The sequence below is a fragment of the Haliaeetus albicilla genome, chromosome 10 (genome assembly GCF_947461875.1).
Source record: "Haliaeetus albicilla chromosome 10, bHalAlb1.1, whole genome shotgun sequence".
Classification (NCBI taxonomy): Eukaryota; Metazoa; Chordata; class Aves; order Accipitriformes; family Accipitridae; genus Haliaeetus; species Haliaeetus albicilla.
This window is the reverse complement of record NC_091492.1, coordinates 25,320,340-25,334,901: the sequence shown is the minus strand read 5'-3', so window position 1 is coordinate 25,334,901 and position 14,562 is coordinate 25,320,340. Positions and strand designations below refer to the sequence as shown.

The 14,562-nt window shown below is 60.5% G+C and overlaps 3 protein-coding genes across 5 annotated transcripts in view; 2 read left to right on the top strand and 1 right to left on the bottom strand.

Annotated features, from left to right (window-relative positions):
* Window positions 1-4,244, top strand: part of INTS3 (integrator complex subunit 3) — a 43,566-nt gene extending 39,322 nt beyond the window's left edge. The window contains exons 26-30 of the mRNA XM_069794309.1: window positions 476-643; window positions 2,654-2,754; window positions 2,985-3,057; window positions 3,140-3,296; window positions 3,428-4,244. Coding sequence (XP_069650410.1) covers window positions 476-643; window positions 2,654-2,754; window positions 2,985-3,057; window positions 3,140-3,296; window positions 3,428-3,505 — 577 coding nt within the window. The 3' untranslated portion in view covers window positions 3,506-4,244. The remainder of the gene's footprint in view (window positions 1-475; window positions 644-2,653; window positions 2,755-2,984; window positions 3,058-3,139; window positions 3,297-3,427) is intronic.
* A 793-nt stretch (window positions 4,245-5,037) lies between these two features.
* Window positions 5,038-9,492, top strand: SLC27A3 (solute carrier family 27 member 3). Its single transcript, XM_069794305.1, has 10 exons — window positions 5,038-5,581; window positions 6,364-6,573; window positions 6,648-6,806; window positions 6,903-7,027; window positions 7,096-7,290; window positions 7,384-7,474; window positions 7,540-7,738; window positions 7,917-8,014; window positions 8,106-8,236; window positions 8,312-9,492. The coding sequence occupies exons 1-10, from the start codon at window positions 5,071-5,073 to the stop codon at window positions 8,486-8,488; spliced, it is 1,896 nt and encodes a 631-aa protein (XP_069650406.1). The 5' UTR covers window positions 5,038-5,070; the 3' UTR covers window positions 8,489-9,492.
* The window catches only part of GATAD2B (GATA zinc finger domain containing 2B), a 45,806-nt gene continuing 40,496 nt past the window's right edge, over window positions 9,253-14,562 (bottom strand). For all 3 annotated transcript variants that reach the window (XM_069794306.1, XM_069794307.1, XM_069794308.1), the window contains exon 11: window positions 9,253-14,339. In XM_069794306.1, coding sequence (XP_069650407.1) covers window positions 14,206-14,339 — 134 coding nt within the window. In that variant the 3' untranslated portion in view covers window positions 9,253-14,205. The remainder of the gene's footprint in view (window positions 14,340-14,562) is intronic.

The window sequence follows — 14,562 nt, the reverse complement described above, 5'->3', positions numbered from 1 at the left end:
AGGCTGGCTAATCTAATCCCAGCTCTAAATTGCGTTAGTGAAAAGCCCACAATGACGGAGAGCTCAGGGGCGAGCTCAGGCCGCGAGCACACAGCAGTGTTTTTCCCACGGTGGGGAGGGAGTGGGGCTGGCACGGCTGGGTGATACGGGCTAGGCAGCGAGCTTGGTGGTCCCCAGGAGGATTGCTTGCCAGCAGTCTTGGGGAAGCAGAGGAGTCTGAACACTGCTTGTCATCCCCTGAGCCTGGGAGCCAATGCTGCTGGGGCTGCTGAAGAGCATGTGGGTCCCAGGTGGTGTCTGGGGAAGCTCAGTCCCATCCGAGCTGTGCCTGGGCTCCTGTGCAGCTCCACAGACTTGTCGTGTCCAGGTCTGAAGGCTCCCATGAAGCTCAAGTGGGTAACAGTGGCTGCAGGGGACCCCAGCTGACTGGGGTACAAACTGCTTGTCCTTCCTCCTCACGTGCCCTTGCCCACAGGCCCAGCGAGGAGATGGTGAAGATGGTGCTGAGCCGACCCTGCCACCCCGATGACCAATTCACCACAAGCATCCTGCGGCACTGGTGCATCAAACATGATGACCTCCTGGCCGAGCACATCAAGTCGCTGCTGATCAAGAACAACAGCCTGCCACGAAAACGCCAAAGGTGAGGGGCCGGGGCAGGCACAGCATCTCCCGCTGCTTCCCCCGGGGCCGTCCTGCCACTGGGAAACAGGTGACAGACTCTGCCTTGTGTCCCACTCCGTGCACCAGCAAGGCAGCCGAGATGCCACATGCCGTCGGCACAACACGGACGTGCCAGCCCGTCCTGCCGGCTAGGCCGGGGCGGTACTGCTGCCCACCCACACGCTGACATGCAGCCAGAGCCCTGAGTGAGCGTCTCTGCTCCAGAGCGGTGTGGGAGGCTGCTCTCTGATCTTGCCTGTGCTGACATCCAGCCTGCAGGACCCTTTTATGCCCAGCCCATTACCCAAGCTGTGTGGGGAAGCACTTTCAGCTGCTTGTGTGAGCAGTGCCAAGCCTTGGTGTTCCCCTGCTGCAGCACCAGCTAGGCAGGCCCCTCTGCTCAGACCTGCTCTGCCTGCCTGGGCACAGCTGGATGTTTCCAGAGCATCTTTTGGTGCAAGCAGTCTTCCAGATGTGGTTCACTTCACTTAATCTCTGCTGGGGTGCTGCTGCCTCTGGGGTGGATGGAGTCAGGGTCCAGCAGTGCAGTGGGACTAAAGGACGCAGCTGGGCTAAGCTGTAGCCTGCAGAGGTTAAATCCCAGCTCCCCAGGGCAAGGTTTCTGCTCTCATGCCTTTGGAGGAAGGGGCAGAGGGCTTGTTCCCAAGCTCTGGGTGCTGGTGGAGGCAGCTGGACCTGAGGGAGAGGAAAGGAGAGCAGCCCAGGATGCTACAGCCAGTCCTGCACCACTGTGCTGGCTGCTGTGCCAGCTCCTGGCTATGGTGGCACATGGGACACCTCACTCCAACCCCAAGATGTCCCTTGGCAGGCAGGCAGGAGCTCTTTCTGCTGCACTCAGCTCCCTGGGTGATTTCCCAGCCTTTTATCCAGCCTCAAAGAGCAACATCAGGCTGAGGCAGCCTCTGCCCTCGGCGCAGCCATCACCTGCCGGGGTGAGAGGTGGCTGGTCCCACTGCCTGCTCTGACCCTCGGTGCCAGGGGTCTGGGTTTGGGGGAGGGGAGGGTGGTCTGCTCCAGCAGCCCCCAGCCCGCTGCACCAGGCTGACGGGGTCCTGTGCGGCCCCTTCCCGACTGGATGCCTGCAGCCCTTTGCTGGAGTAGGAAGGACATCTAGTGTCCTGGGAAAGCAGAGCAGCACCGTGCTCCCACCGCAACAAGCACGGCGTGTCCCCAAGGACCCCCACCCAGCACCCAGGGAGCCAGCACCACCATGGCACAGAGCTGGGTGACAGCCAGCGGGTTGGACAGAGCCTTGCCAGGAGGTTTGCCATCTCGCACACTAGTACCAGGAAAGCGGCCGGTCCTGCTGCCATCTCGGCCACCTCTGGGTGTCCCCCCCAGCTCTCCAAAGAGGCTGCCAGGGAAGTCTGTGCCTTCATCTGTTCCTGCCTGTTAATTAATGGCCTTTTACAGCTGAACAACGCAGCTATTTTCACTGTGTTTCTGTTCGGGATCCGAGACGTATCCAGGTCTAATCCCCGCTAATTAACGGGTGGCCAGCTGAGGCTCCGGCTGTTGGCAGCACCCTGGGTGCTGGCACCAACGCACCGTCCTGCAGCCGAGGCTCAGCACGGGGTGCTTTGCGTTCCCCTGAGCTGCTGGGGATGGAGGTGGCCAACACCCTGAGCAGGATTTATCCCCTTAATCCCTGAGCCAGAGCAGCACACAGACGTGGGGGAGCCCTGTTGTGTGCCAGAGCTGGAAAATGGATCCTATGCTACTCCCCATCCCGGCGCCCTGCCTGCTCCAGCCTCTGGGTGCTGGGGCACCCGGGAGCAGCATGAGTGGTACGGTTATCTGTGCCCCACGTTGTCTTGGGGGTTTAGGGGTGCTGCTGCAGGGCCATGGCACTCGGCTCCCCCCACAAGCGGGGCCTCCTACAGACTGTCTTCGGGAGGGGGATGGACAGGCTGGGGGTGGAGAGGAGGAGCAGGGTGCATGCTAATGGGTGTCGCTCCTTTGCCCTCAGCCTGCGCAGCTCCAGCAGCAAACTGGCCCAGCTCACCCTGGAGCAGATCCTGGAGCACCTGGACAACCTCCGCCTCAACCTGACCAACACCAAACAGAACTGTACGTACCGCCGCGCAACCAGGACAGGCCCCAGGGCTGCAGCCGCTGCCCATCTCCATTACTGTGAGGTGCCTCCGGGCCGCACATGGGAACTGGGATGCTCTGGGATACTGGGAGGCCCTTGCAAAGCTGCCTGCATCCAAAACCCAGGATGGGGAGGGGTGTTCCCCCTGCCCTGGGGGCATCCACTGTCAGATCTCTGACTTCCATTTCTGCTGGTTCCTTGACAGTTTTCAGCCAAACCCCGATCCTGCAGGCCCTGCAACACGTCCAGGCCAGCTGCGACGAAGCCCACAAGATGAAGTGAGTCAGTGGCATCGGGACCACGAGGCAGGTGCCCTGACAGTGCCTGACCCCCACCCCCCTCCACCCTGCTTCCTTCTAGGTTCAGCGACCTCTTCTCCCTGGCAGAGGAGTATGAAGACTCCTCCACCAAACCCCCCAAGAGCCGCCGAAAAGCCACCCTCTCCAGCCCCCGCAGCCGCAAGAACGCAGCCCAGCCGGCCAACAATGAGGAGGAGTCGGCTTCCAGCAGCGCCTCGGTAAGCATCCCTGGTTCCCCCTCAGCACCCCACAGCCCCTCAGCTACATCCGCACCTCGAGGAGGCACAGGCAGGAGCGGGGTCCCCCCCCCGGCAGCAGTGACCCCCCACTTCCCCCTCTCCCGGCACAGGAGGAAGAAGACACCAAACCCAAACCTGCCAAACGGAAAAGAAAAGGCTCTTCCGCCGTGGGCTCGGACAGTGACTGAGGGCTCTGCCCTCTCCCCCAGCCGCTTTCGGGTCCCTGTGGTGCCCGGTGACCCTGCCATGCTCAGAACAAGAAGCCATTGCCAGGACGGGAAGGAGAGCACGCATCCCCTTTGGGAGCCTGCGGGGGACAGGACCACCCCGGCTCCTCGTTGCAGGCGCTGTGCTCCCACACCAACCTTCCCCACTTGACTTTTTAATTCCGTTTTATCAACAGCCAGGGAGGGATGAAAGCGTGCACCCCCCACCCCCGGGACCTGGCTCCAGCCCCTGCCTGTTCGAGGGGCAGCATGGACAGGGGTCCCCAAGAGGGGATGTGGCACCACGGGGAGGGGAAGGGGGACTCGGGGAGGGGGGGAGGTATATCACACATCCCCTATTTTCATATAAGAAATGTAAATAAACAGTGCGAACTGACTTGCTGCTCCAGGATGCTTTGGGGAGGGGGTGAACTTGTGTCCCTGCCTGCGGGGTTGAGAGGAGGCCGAGCCCCACCCGCATCCTCTGTTTCCCTCCCAGGGCTGCATCTCCCTGGGGAGCTGCTGCGGGGGTAGGGGGGGGAATGCACCAGCACCCACTGGGCAGCGGGTTCAGTTTGGCAGACCCTGCCCGTGCCAGAGGTCATCACCCACGTGAAAAGGGGACGACGGTCTCCCCTGTCACCCCCCCAGAGCTATTAGCATTTTTAAGTGGTTTTTTAAAAAAAAAACAATAAAAAAACTCTCAAATGTTTTGTACAAATGTCACCTCTTTGTGCCTTGTCTCGGCGAGGTCCCAAGGGCCAGCGTCCCCTGAGCAGCTGGCCGTGGTATGTGGCTCCCGGAGGCCCACGGTGCTGCCAGCCCCCCCACCCAGAGTGGGAATCTGGGACAAGGCCAGGCTGGGAGCACAATGGGGAGGCCATTGTGGGGGGGAGGCGGGCACGGGGACATGGTGGGGAGGACCATGGTGAGGGGGATAGAAGAGGGGTCTGTTGTGAGTGGGATGGGGACAGGGACGAGATGGGAGTGAACCGGGGGGGAGGGCTGGGATGGGGGGGCCAGGGGTGAAACAGGGAGTTTCACCTGGTGAGGGTGGTGGGGACACAGTGGGGGGGGGGGGGCTGTGGTGAGGAGGCATGGGGACCTTGTGGGGGGCCCTGCGGACAGGGCTGGAAGAAGGGGCTGCGGCCAGTGGGGTGGGGACAGGGACGTGGGTGGTGGAGGGGCTGGGGGTGAAATGGGGGGGGGGATATAGTGGGGAGGATGGGGATATGAGATGGGGATATGATGGGAAGGTGTGGGGTTGGGGCTAGAAGAGGGGTCGGAGGAGTGGTGGGGACGTGATGGAGGGGCTGGAGGGGGACAAGGCTGGAAGGGGGGGGGGCGAGCGGGGACGGCGACAGGGACGCGCTGGGGGTCGAACCGGGAGGGGGTAGGCCCGCGGAGGGGGCAGGCCCGCGGAGGGGGCGTGGCTCCCGCCCCGTGGGCGGGGCGCCGAGGGGCGGGGCGGGGGCGCCCCCTCCCTCGTCCCGCCCCCCTCCGCCCCTCCGCCCCCGGCGTCGCGCGGCCGCAGCGGGCGGCGGGCGATGGCGCTGGCGGCGGCGGCGCTGGCGGCTCTGGCGGCGCTGGCGCTGCTGCAGCGGCTGCTGCGGCCGCACCTCTGGGCCGACCTGGCCTTCGCGGTGCGGGCGGCCCGGTGCCGGCGGCGGGCGGTGGCGGGGAGAGGAAGGGGAGGCGGGGGTGGCGGGAGGGGGGCGGGTAGCCTGGCCGCCCGGTTCCTACGGGCAGCGCGGGAGGAACCGGGCCGACCCTTCCTACGGGCGGCGGGAGGCGAGGAGGAGACCTACGGGCGGGCGGCGGGGCGGGTGGCTCGGGTGGCCAACGCGTTACGGCGGCGGCCTTTAGGGGGGGAGGGGGAGCTGGGACCCGGTGTGCCGGTGGGGCTTTTGGTGGGTAACGAACCCCGGTTCGTTTGGGGCTGGTTGGGGCTGGCGGCTCTGGGAGCCCGACCCGCCTTCCTGGGCACGGCGCTGCGACCCGCCGCCCTCCGGCATTGCCTGCGCGCCTGTGGGGCGCGGGCGCTGCTGGTGGCGGACGGTGAGCAACGGGGCGGGGGGGACCGGGGGTTGGGGGCGGGGAAGTGCGGAGCTCGGGAGGACCGGGGGGGGGGGAAGTGCGGAGCTCGGGGGGACCGGGGAGGGGGGTGGCAAAGGTGCCGGGAGATGGGGTGGGACCGGGGGTGGCGAAGGCTCAAGGGGGTGGGTTGGGACCGGGGACGGGCCGGGGGGGGTGGTGGGAGCCGGGGTGCCGGGGATAGCGAGGGCTCCAGGGGTTGGGATGGGGTAGTTAGTACCGGAGGGCAGCAGGGTGGTACCCATCCCCGGGTGCCGGGGAGGAATGGGGTGGGACCGGGGCCACTGTGGGGTGACAGGCTCTGGGGCACAGGGGTGGCACCAGGGGTACTGGGGGTCTCCAGCACTGCCAGCCAGGGAGTGAGGGAGCCAGACAGCTCGGGGCTCCGGGGTGGTTCAGCTCGGGGCCGATGCCGGGGGATGTGGGTCCCTCCAGCTGTGCCATGTTTTGGTCATCCCAAACTGGCCCCATCCATGTGCCCCGCATGGCTCCTGCCTGGTCACCCCGGGCAGGGCCCAGCCATTCACGCATACACACCCCCAGGCCAGGGCTTGGGGTCGAAATGGGGCAGCCCTGGCTGGGGGTGTCCCCAAAGGCTGGGGACATCCCTGAAGGTGAATGCTACCTACAGGCACGGGTGGGGACAGGTCCCCATCCTCTCCCCACCCCGGGCTGGGCCTTAGGGGGGACCACGGGCCATGCCCAGGACCTGCCCCCACACCAGCCTGTTCCCCCCGCCTCCCCAGACCTGTTTGCGGCAGTGGAGCCCATCCTGCCCAGCCTGCAGGAGGACAACATCGTGGTGTGGGTGCTGGGCTCGGGGCCGTACCCCCCTGGTGTTGTGGCCCTGCAGGAGCTGCTGGATGCGGCCTCCGAGGAGCTGGAGCCCGAGGATGTCTGGCAGCCCGAGGACATGAACGACACCTGCCTCTACATCTTCACCTCCGGCACCACTGGTGGGTGCGTGGGACCAGCAGGACAGGGTGCCCTGGGCGAGCTGAGGGGTCTCAACGCTCTCTTCCCCTTCCAGGTCTCCCCAAAGCTGCCTGTGTCTCCCACCTGAAGTCCATCATGTGTCTGAGCTTCTACGACCTGGTGGGAGCCTCCAGCCGGGACGTGGTGTACCTGGCGCTGCCCCTCTACCACATGGCCGGGTCTCTCCTGGGCATCGTTGGCTGCATTGGCATTGGTGAGCAGGGCTGGGGACCCCATGGTGAGCTCAGTAACATTTCAGGGGGGATGACACTCCCCCCCACACCCCTCCCCCAATCCCGGCTTTCCACAGGGGCCACTTGTGTGCTGAAGGAGAAGTTCTCAGCCAGCCAGTTTTGGGATGACTGTCGTGCTGAGGGTGTCACTGTCTTCCAGTACATTGGGGAGCTCTGCCGCTACCTGGTCAACCAGCCCCAGGTTGGGGGAGGGGGGATCCTGGGGGGGGAGCCCGGGGGCACCCCCAAATCTGACCCTGTGTCCCGCAGCGCCCTGGGGAGCGGGAGCATGGGCTGCGGCTGGCGGTGGGCAGCGGGCTGCGCCCGGACGTCTGGCGGAGTTTCCTGAAGCGCTTTGGGGCCATCCGCATTGTGGAGACCTATGGAATGACCGAGGGCAACGTCACCCTCTTCAACTACACAGCGACGCCGGGGGCCGTGGGGCGCAGCAGCTTCATCTACAAGGTGGGGGGGGCAGGGGAGAGAGGGGGTGCTGTGCCCCCCACCCCGTGCCTGTCCTCGCTGGGACGCTGACGCCCACCTGGCTCCTCTCCCCAGCTCTTCTCACCCTTCGAGATCGTGCGCTATGATGTGACGGAGGGAGCCCCGGTGCGGGACGCGGCCGGGCGCTGCATCCGTGTGGGAACGGGTGAGTAGCAGGGATGGGGGGGGGTCCTCATGTGTGCTCCCTGTCACGTGTCCCCATTCCTGCAGGCGAGATGGGGCTGCTGATCGCCCCAGTGACCCCCCGGACGCCCTTCCTGGGCTATGCCGGCAGCCAGGAGCTGTCAGAGCAGAAGCTGCTGCGGGGGGTCTTCGCCGAGGGTGACACCTACTTCAGCACCGGCGATCTGATGGAGCAGGATGCGGCCCAGTTTGTCCGCTTCCGTGACCGCACTGGGGACACTTACAGGTGCCAGAGGACCCCACCAGTGAGGGACACCCACCCCCAGCCCACCCCAATGCACTGCCCCATGGGGACAGTGCAGCAGCCCCCCAGCCCCATCCATTGCATGGCTGGGAGGGGCTCAGCCCTATCAAATGGGGGGGGCTCAGACCCATCCTGCTCATCCCTGTCCTCCCCCTCCCAGGTGGAAAGGTGAGAACGTGGCCACCACAGAGGTGGCCGAAGCCTTGGTGGCCCACGAGTCCCTGCAAGAAGCCACTGTATACGGTGTCACCGTGCCAGGTACCGATGCCCCCCCATCCAGCCACAGTGTCATTGCCAATCCCCCCAACCTGGTGATGCCCCCCAACCCCAGCTCTGCCCTCACCCGCAGGCCACGAGGGTCGTGCCGGGATGGCGGCATTGGTGCTGCGCCCTGGCTGCCAGCTGGATGGTCCTGCTCTGTACCGGCATGTGGAGCAGCTCCTGCCGCCCTACGCCTGGCCCCGCTTCCTCCGGCTGCAGGTAATGGGGAGGGGCTAGGGGGGGTACAGGGGGTGACCGGGGGGGGGTCCCCATCCTACCCCACTGCCCTCCCAGGAGCACCTGGCGATGACGGAGACCTTCAAGCAGCAGAAGGTGCGGCTGGCACAAGAGGGCTTTGACCCAGCTCACGTCTCCGACCCTCTCTTCTTGCTGGATGAGACCACCAAAGCCTACGTGCCCCTCGGCCCAACGCTCTGGGAGAGGGTCCTGGATGGACGCCTCCGCATTTAGACCTCGCTCGGGTGCGCTGAGCCCATGGGTGTCCTGGCAGCGGTGCCCTGAAGCGCCCAATGTCCATCCCACCAGCACCAGGCGCTCCATGGACCCCCAATGTCTGTCCTGCAGGTCCCCATGTCCGTCCTGCCATCCCGGGGTACCCCACATCTGTCCTACCAATCCCCACATTCATCCAGCTGTCCCCAGGTCCTCACGTCCGTCCTGCCATCCCCACGTACCCCACATCCGTCCTGTGGGTACCCACGTTTGTCCTGCCGTCCCCAGGTCCCCACGTCTGTCCCACCGTCCCCATGGCCATCCACGTCCCCATGCCCCCCCCCACTGAGGGGGTTATGCCCCCATCCCTAACCATGGGGCACCCACCCCCAGCCGCTGGTGCCTTCCCCCCCCATCCCGGGGTCCTGCTCTTTATACATACAAAAATTTTTTTTTTGGGGGGAGCAAATAAACTCTCTTGTAGCAAGTGTCGGCGCTGTCACCCCCATCCTGCTGCAAGGAGGGTGGTGGTGGTGTTACCCCGGAGGGGAGGATGTGTCACCCAAGGGCTAAGGCTCGGGGAGAGGGGGAGACCAGTGCCACCAACCCCACATCCCTGGGGCTCTGCAGGGACAGAGGAAAGACTCAGGAGGCCCTGCTTAGGATGGGGGGGGTCCCTACCTCAATTCAGGGTCTCCCACCCCCGCCCCCACAAACTATTCCCAGCCAGGACCACCACACACACACCCCCCAAGCCCCAATGCAATACACCAGCTGCTTCAAAAGTTATAAACCATTCCTTTCTTTATTAAACATAGCTTGCAAGTGATAAATATTACAAAGGTTTTGTTTTTGTTTTTTTCTAGATTTTATTTTAGTTTAAGCCTTTCTCCAAAAATTAGCTTATTATTTGTCCTCACTGGCTGCAGCCCTGACGTGGCTTTGCTTTGTTGTTAAACCCGATTTCAAACACAATGCAAAGGAGGGGGGGAGAAAGACAAACAAACAAAAAAAAACCCACCCCAAAGCAAAAAAACAAAACCAAAACAACACCTTAAATTTGTGCAAAAGGCTTGGTTTCCTAGCCCCTGCCCCACCCTGGGTCCCTGCACCCCCCCCTTCTTGCAGGAGGCTCAAGTTTGGGGGGGGAGGGAGGGGTGTCACTTGTAGCTGCCCCCCCCCCAAATTCCCAGGCTCAGGACAGGGTGATGCTTGTCCCTCTTCCCCCCAAAAAGCTGGGGGTCGGGGAACAAGTTTGGGGGTACAGGAGACAGCAGTGGGGCCAAGCTTGGGTGGGGGGCAGTGCACAGCGATTTGGGTACTGGGGGGAGGGGTCTGGCACTGCAGGGAGCAATTGCGGGGGGGCCAGGGGAGGAGGCACCATGCAACCCAAAGGACATGGAGTTGGGTCTGGGGACCTCGGGGTGGGGGGCACAGGGATGGCCTTGAGCTGGCCAGTCCCCACTGGGGTCACACTGGAGATGGTGGGGTGCAAATCACAGCACAGGGATGGAGGGGTCCTGAGCTGCCCCCAGCCCCAGCTGGTGGCAGAGGCTGCCTAAGCACGGCTCAGGCCTGATCCTGGCAAGGGAGATGGGAAGCTGTGGGCGGGGGGGGAGCCCAAAGTTGATGATGGCATCAATGGGGACAACCCCCCTCCCAAATGATGTACGTCCCCCACCCAGCTGGCTCCAGGGCTGCTCTGCACTCCCCCCCCCCAAAGCTGCTTCTGTGCAGCTTCCCTGCAAATGGGGACTGAAATCCCACAAATTGGGGCTGAAAACCCCAAAATTGGGACTGAATCCTGCAAATCAGGAGCAAAACCCCACAACTTGGGTCCAAAATCCTGCAAATTGGGCCTAAAATCCTGTAACTGGGAGCCAAAATCCTGTAAATTGAGACCAAAAATCCTGCAAATTGGCCCTAAAATCCTGCAAATTGGGGCTAAAAACCCCCACACTTACCCTGAAATCCTGCAAATCGAGGCTGAAATCCCACAAATTTAGCCTGAAATCCTGCAAATTTGCCCCAAACCCTGCAAATTTGGCCTAAAATCCCACAAATTGGTGCTGAAATTCTGCAAATTGAGCCCAAAATCCTGGAAATTTGGCCAAAATCCTGCAAATCAGGCCTAAAATCCTACAAATCAGGGCTGAAATCCTACCAATTTAGCCTGAAATCCTGCAAATTGGGGCCAAAATCCTGCAAATTGGGGGCTGAAATCCCTGCTGGGTTGTGGGGTTTTTTTTGGGGGGGGGGGGGTGCATGCTGCCAGGGGAAGAGGAAGGAGGCCGCAGACCGCAGGTTGTTATAGATGTATATTGTATATATGCCAATGCAATAATAAAAACAGTGCAAATACAGTTACAGTTTATAATACTCGTCCCCCCCCCGGCCCCGCTCCCCCCGTGCTCAGCGCGCTGCCCCCCCCCTTTTTTTTTTTTTATTTATTTTTTGTGGGACACCCCCTCCCTGCCTCCGGGGCTGCTGGTGCCGCGGGGGGGGTCCAAGTTTGCGTGTGTGTGAAAGGCACAGATTCGGGAGGTGGCCGCCGCCACCAGTGCATCGCCGGGGCCGGGGCGGGGGGGGCCACCGGTCCCGTGTGTCCCCCCCCAGCACCATTCCCTACCCCCTTTACCCCCCCCCCGAGCCGAGCCGCCGGGAACCCCCCTTTTGCACGTTTCATGTCATACACACGAGGTCACACTACGAGAAGGACGTAACGACTTCCACAACACCCATGGCTAGGTGGGTTCGTTTTCCGGTTCATTTGTTTGTTTTTGTTTTTTCTACACAATGTACAATTTCTTTTTTTTTTTGGTGTTTTTTTTTATCCTTTTTTTTTTCTTTTTCTTTTTTTTTAATGTGTCAAGAAATAGCTTATATACACGAATGAGTCCTTGTTATAACATTTCGGCAGCAATATCATAAGCTAATGAAGGGGTGGGGTGGGGGGGAGGTTAGAGGAGGGACGGGTTATGCCTTTGGAGGAACCAAAAAAAAAAACAAAAACAAAAAAACCAAACACCACCCCCCCCCCAAATAAATCCCAGTAAAAGCATTTTCACAAGCAGATCTACCCCTAGCTGTAAAAGAAACACGAACAAAAGCGGTAAAGAAATCCTTATTTCTGTATCTGGGGAAAAAAAATATAAAGGAAAAGGAGGGTTTTCTACCGTACATCACATCCCTGGGGGCCGGGGTGGGAGGCAGGGAACAAGCCAAAAAAAAAAAACCCCAAAAAACCAAAAAAACTGTTAAACCTGCGCAGGTCACAGCCGAAGCCTCGGGGGGCCCTAGGGATGGCCCTGCTCCCCCTGCGAGGCCGCAGGGACTGTTTTAGGGCTCCATTATTGGGCTGGGCGGGGGGGGGGGGGAACTGCCTGCAGACCCCAGGGCTGAGGGTCCCACCCCATCCCGGCCCCATCGAACCCCCCCCCACCAAGGGGGGGGGGGGGGGCAAAAAAGGGTCGTCACCCCTGTCCCCAAATTTCACTTATAGCACCATGAAGTCGGCATCTTGTTCTCCATTGGTTCCCTCCGTCCGTCTGCTCCACCCCCCCCACGTACCCCCCTGGCATTAAGTATTGCACTTGGTTTTTTGTATTTTTTTTTTCATGGTTTTTTTTAAAGTTTCACAATTTAATCTCAACCCATGCGCCCAGGTCACCTCGTACCTCTCGGTAACACCTGACGGGGGAGAATGGCACTTGAGCGAGGGACGGGGAGGGGTGGGGGGGGGCTCGACCACGTCGAAGGGCCCTGGGAAGAGGGGGTGGTGAAGGATAAGCTGATAAAAAAAATACTCCCCCCCCCGCCCTGAATAACCAAAACCTCAGGTTTATCCAAGAAGAAACGATTTGTCAAAGTGCTCCCATGGAAGCAGGGCAATAAAAGGAGATTTGAAAAGGATCTCAGTGTCCCGGGGAGGGGCAGGGGGGGAATGTGGAACAGAGGAGCCAGCTAAACAAGATTAAAAACAAAACAAAAAAACCCACAAAAATATATATATATGTATATATATATACGCCACTACGCTTCACTAGCTTCCAAAAACAAAACAAAACAAAACAAAAAAATCCTTTCGCCTCTGGAGGGCCCCGGGGGGGGGTGGAGGGTCGGGGCACCCAGACCCCTCGGGGGTTAAGTGCTCATTGAATTGAGGGGGGATGCTGACAGGGTGGGGGTCCCCCCCACCAGTCGAGGGGTGGCATTTTGGGAGAGAAGGCACCTCGTGCTCAGCGGCAGAGGTGAGGGGGGGGTGCTCCCAGGCCCCCCACCCGTCGAGCAGCTCCCCACAGGTGAGCTGGCGCTTCAAAATTGCACAAGAAAATTTTAACGTCAGGGAAAAATTAAAAAACAAACAAACAAAAAAAAGGAAATTAATTAAAAAAAAAAATATTAAAAACAACCAGAAAACTCTCAGGAAATCCCAGGAGCAGCAAACCCCTGCGCAGATGCTCAGGTTTGGGCAAGTTTGGGCACAGAGAGGTCCCGGCGGAGGCGAGGAGACGTGGAGGTGAGGATGCGAGGACGGCTCTGCCGGGGTCTCTCCGGCAGCCGGGGCGCAATTTCCCCTGGCTAGGGTTGTTGTCTGTGGAGGAGGAAGAGGAGGGGAGGGCCCATTAGTGTGAAGGTTAAGTGCAAATAGAGCGTTTCTCAGACGACTTTTCGCGGCTTATTTCTTGCTTTGGGTTCGTTAACCGCCAGCTGGAGCCCGGGTGCTGTGCAGAGACCGCAGTGCCATCCCCATCATCTGCGAGGGCTGGCGGCGAGTGACGACGACCAAGAGCAGCTCCGGAGCATGCAAGAGCGCAGAGGGGAGAGGAAGGGGGACTCACCGCACCCGAGGCCACCAGTCGTTCGCAGTCTGCTCTAGAGCCTGCCGAGAAGCACCACCACCGCTGCTGGCATGCACCATGGCGGCCACCTGCCCGCCACACCAGGGGCTCACCGGGTGGCATCGACACCCCTCTGCGCCCCGCCGGGCTCCTTGAGTCGGTCAAGGGGGTTGCCAGCACCATCCATCGACCCCGTCAGCGCCGATGCCCGCACACCGGTGCCGACAGGCAACAGCTCTCCTCACCAAACCAGGCTCCCTTCCTCCGGGAAGAGAGAGAGAAGGGAGCTAAGGTGTCGGGATCAGCGTCTCCTGACTTCTTCTGCCGAGCCAAGGGAATTGTAGCACCCTACCGCGGACGGCAGTCCGGGCTCCAGCCCATCATATCTCTTTGCCCCCGTTTCCCCGTGAGTCAGCATAGGCTGCCCTTAAAAAAAATAATGGTCACTTAATGTCGAGTGGATGCCCTTACAAAGTCTGTGGAAAGGAAAAAAAGTTTTAACCATCCATTTAGCAAAGGAGGAAAAAAAAAGAAAAAAAGAAAAAAAAAACCCCACAACACAATTAAAAATTCTATGCTTTGTCATTACAAAAAATAGCATAAAACAAGCTTTAACACATGGAGAGTGCTGATTTCAAGCAGACATTGTTCTGACCTTGGGCAAAGGAAGTGACCTCTCACTGCTATAGAAAACCAAAGTAGTTAAGGTTTGGAAAAAGGACAGGTCGCTGAAGGTTTGAAATGGGTTTTTTTGTTTGTTTTTTTTTGTTTTGTTTTTTCATTTGTTTGTTTTTTGTTTCTTTTTTTTTGTCTTTTTTCCCCGTGTACGGTAGGCACCAGTACAGGCACTGCATGCGACGGAAGTGGGGAGGAAGGGGGGACGGTCAATAGGCGTTATTTCTGTCCGCTGATGGACTGCGATATAGAGCGGGGTGGGATCATATCCAAAAGGTATTCCCGCTGCCGGTCCGCCAAACTCGACGCTTTGTGGCCTCCAATCCCAGCATTCAGGTAAGCGATGTTAACTCCTGGAGAAGGGCAAGAAAAGCAGGTAGGGATTCCTCCAACACTCCCCTGTGCTCAGAGGTCCCCATTTTGTGACCAGCGAGCCAGGACGTTCCCAACTTTTACTTGGGAAGCGGCAATTTAACCCAAACTCACCCTCTGAAATCCACGGAGGTCTGCAGGGCCTCTGTAGCAGGGGGAAGGGAAGCCCCCCCCGCCCCAAAAATCAAACCAGGCACAGATTGA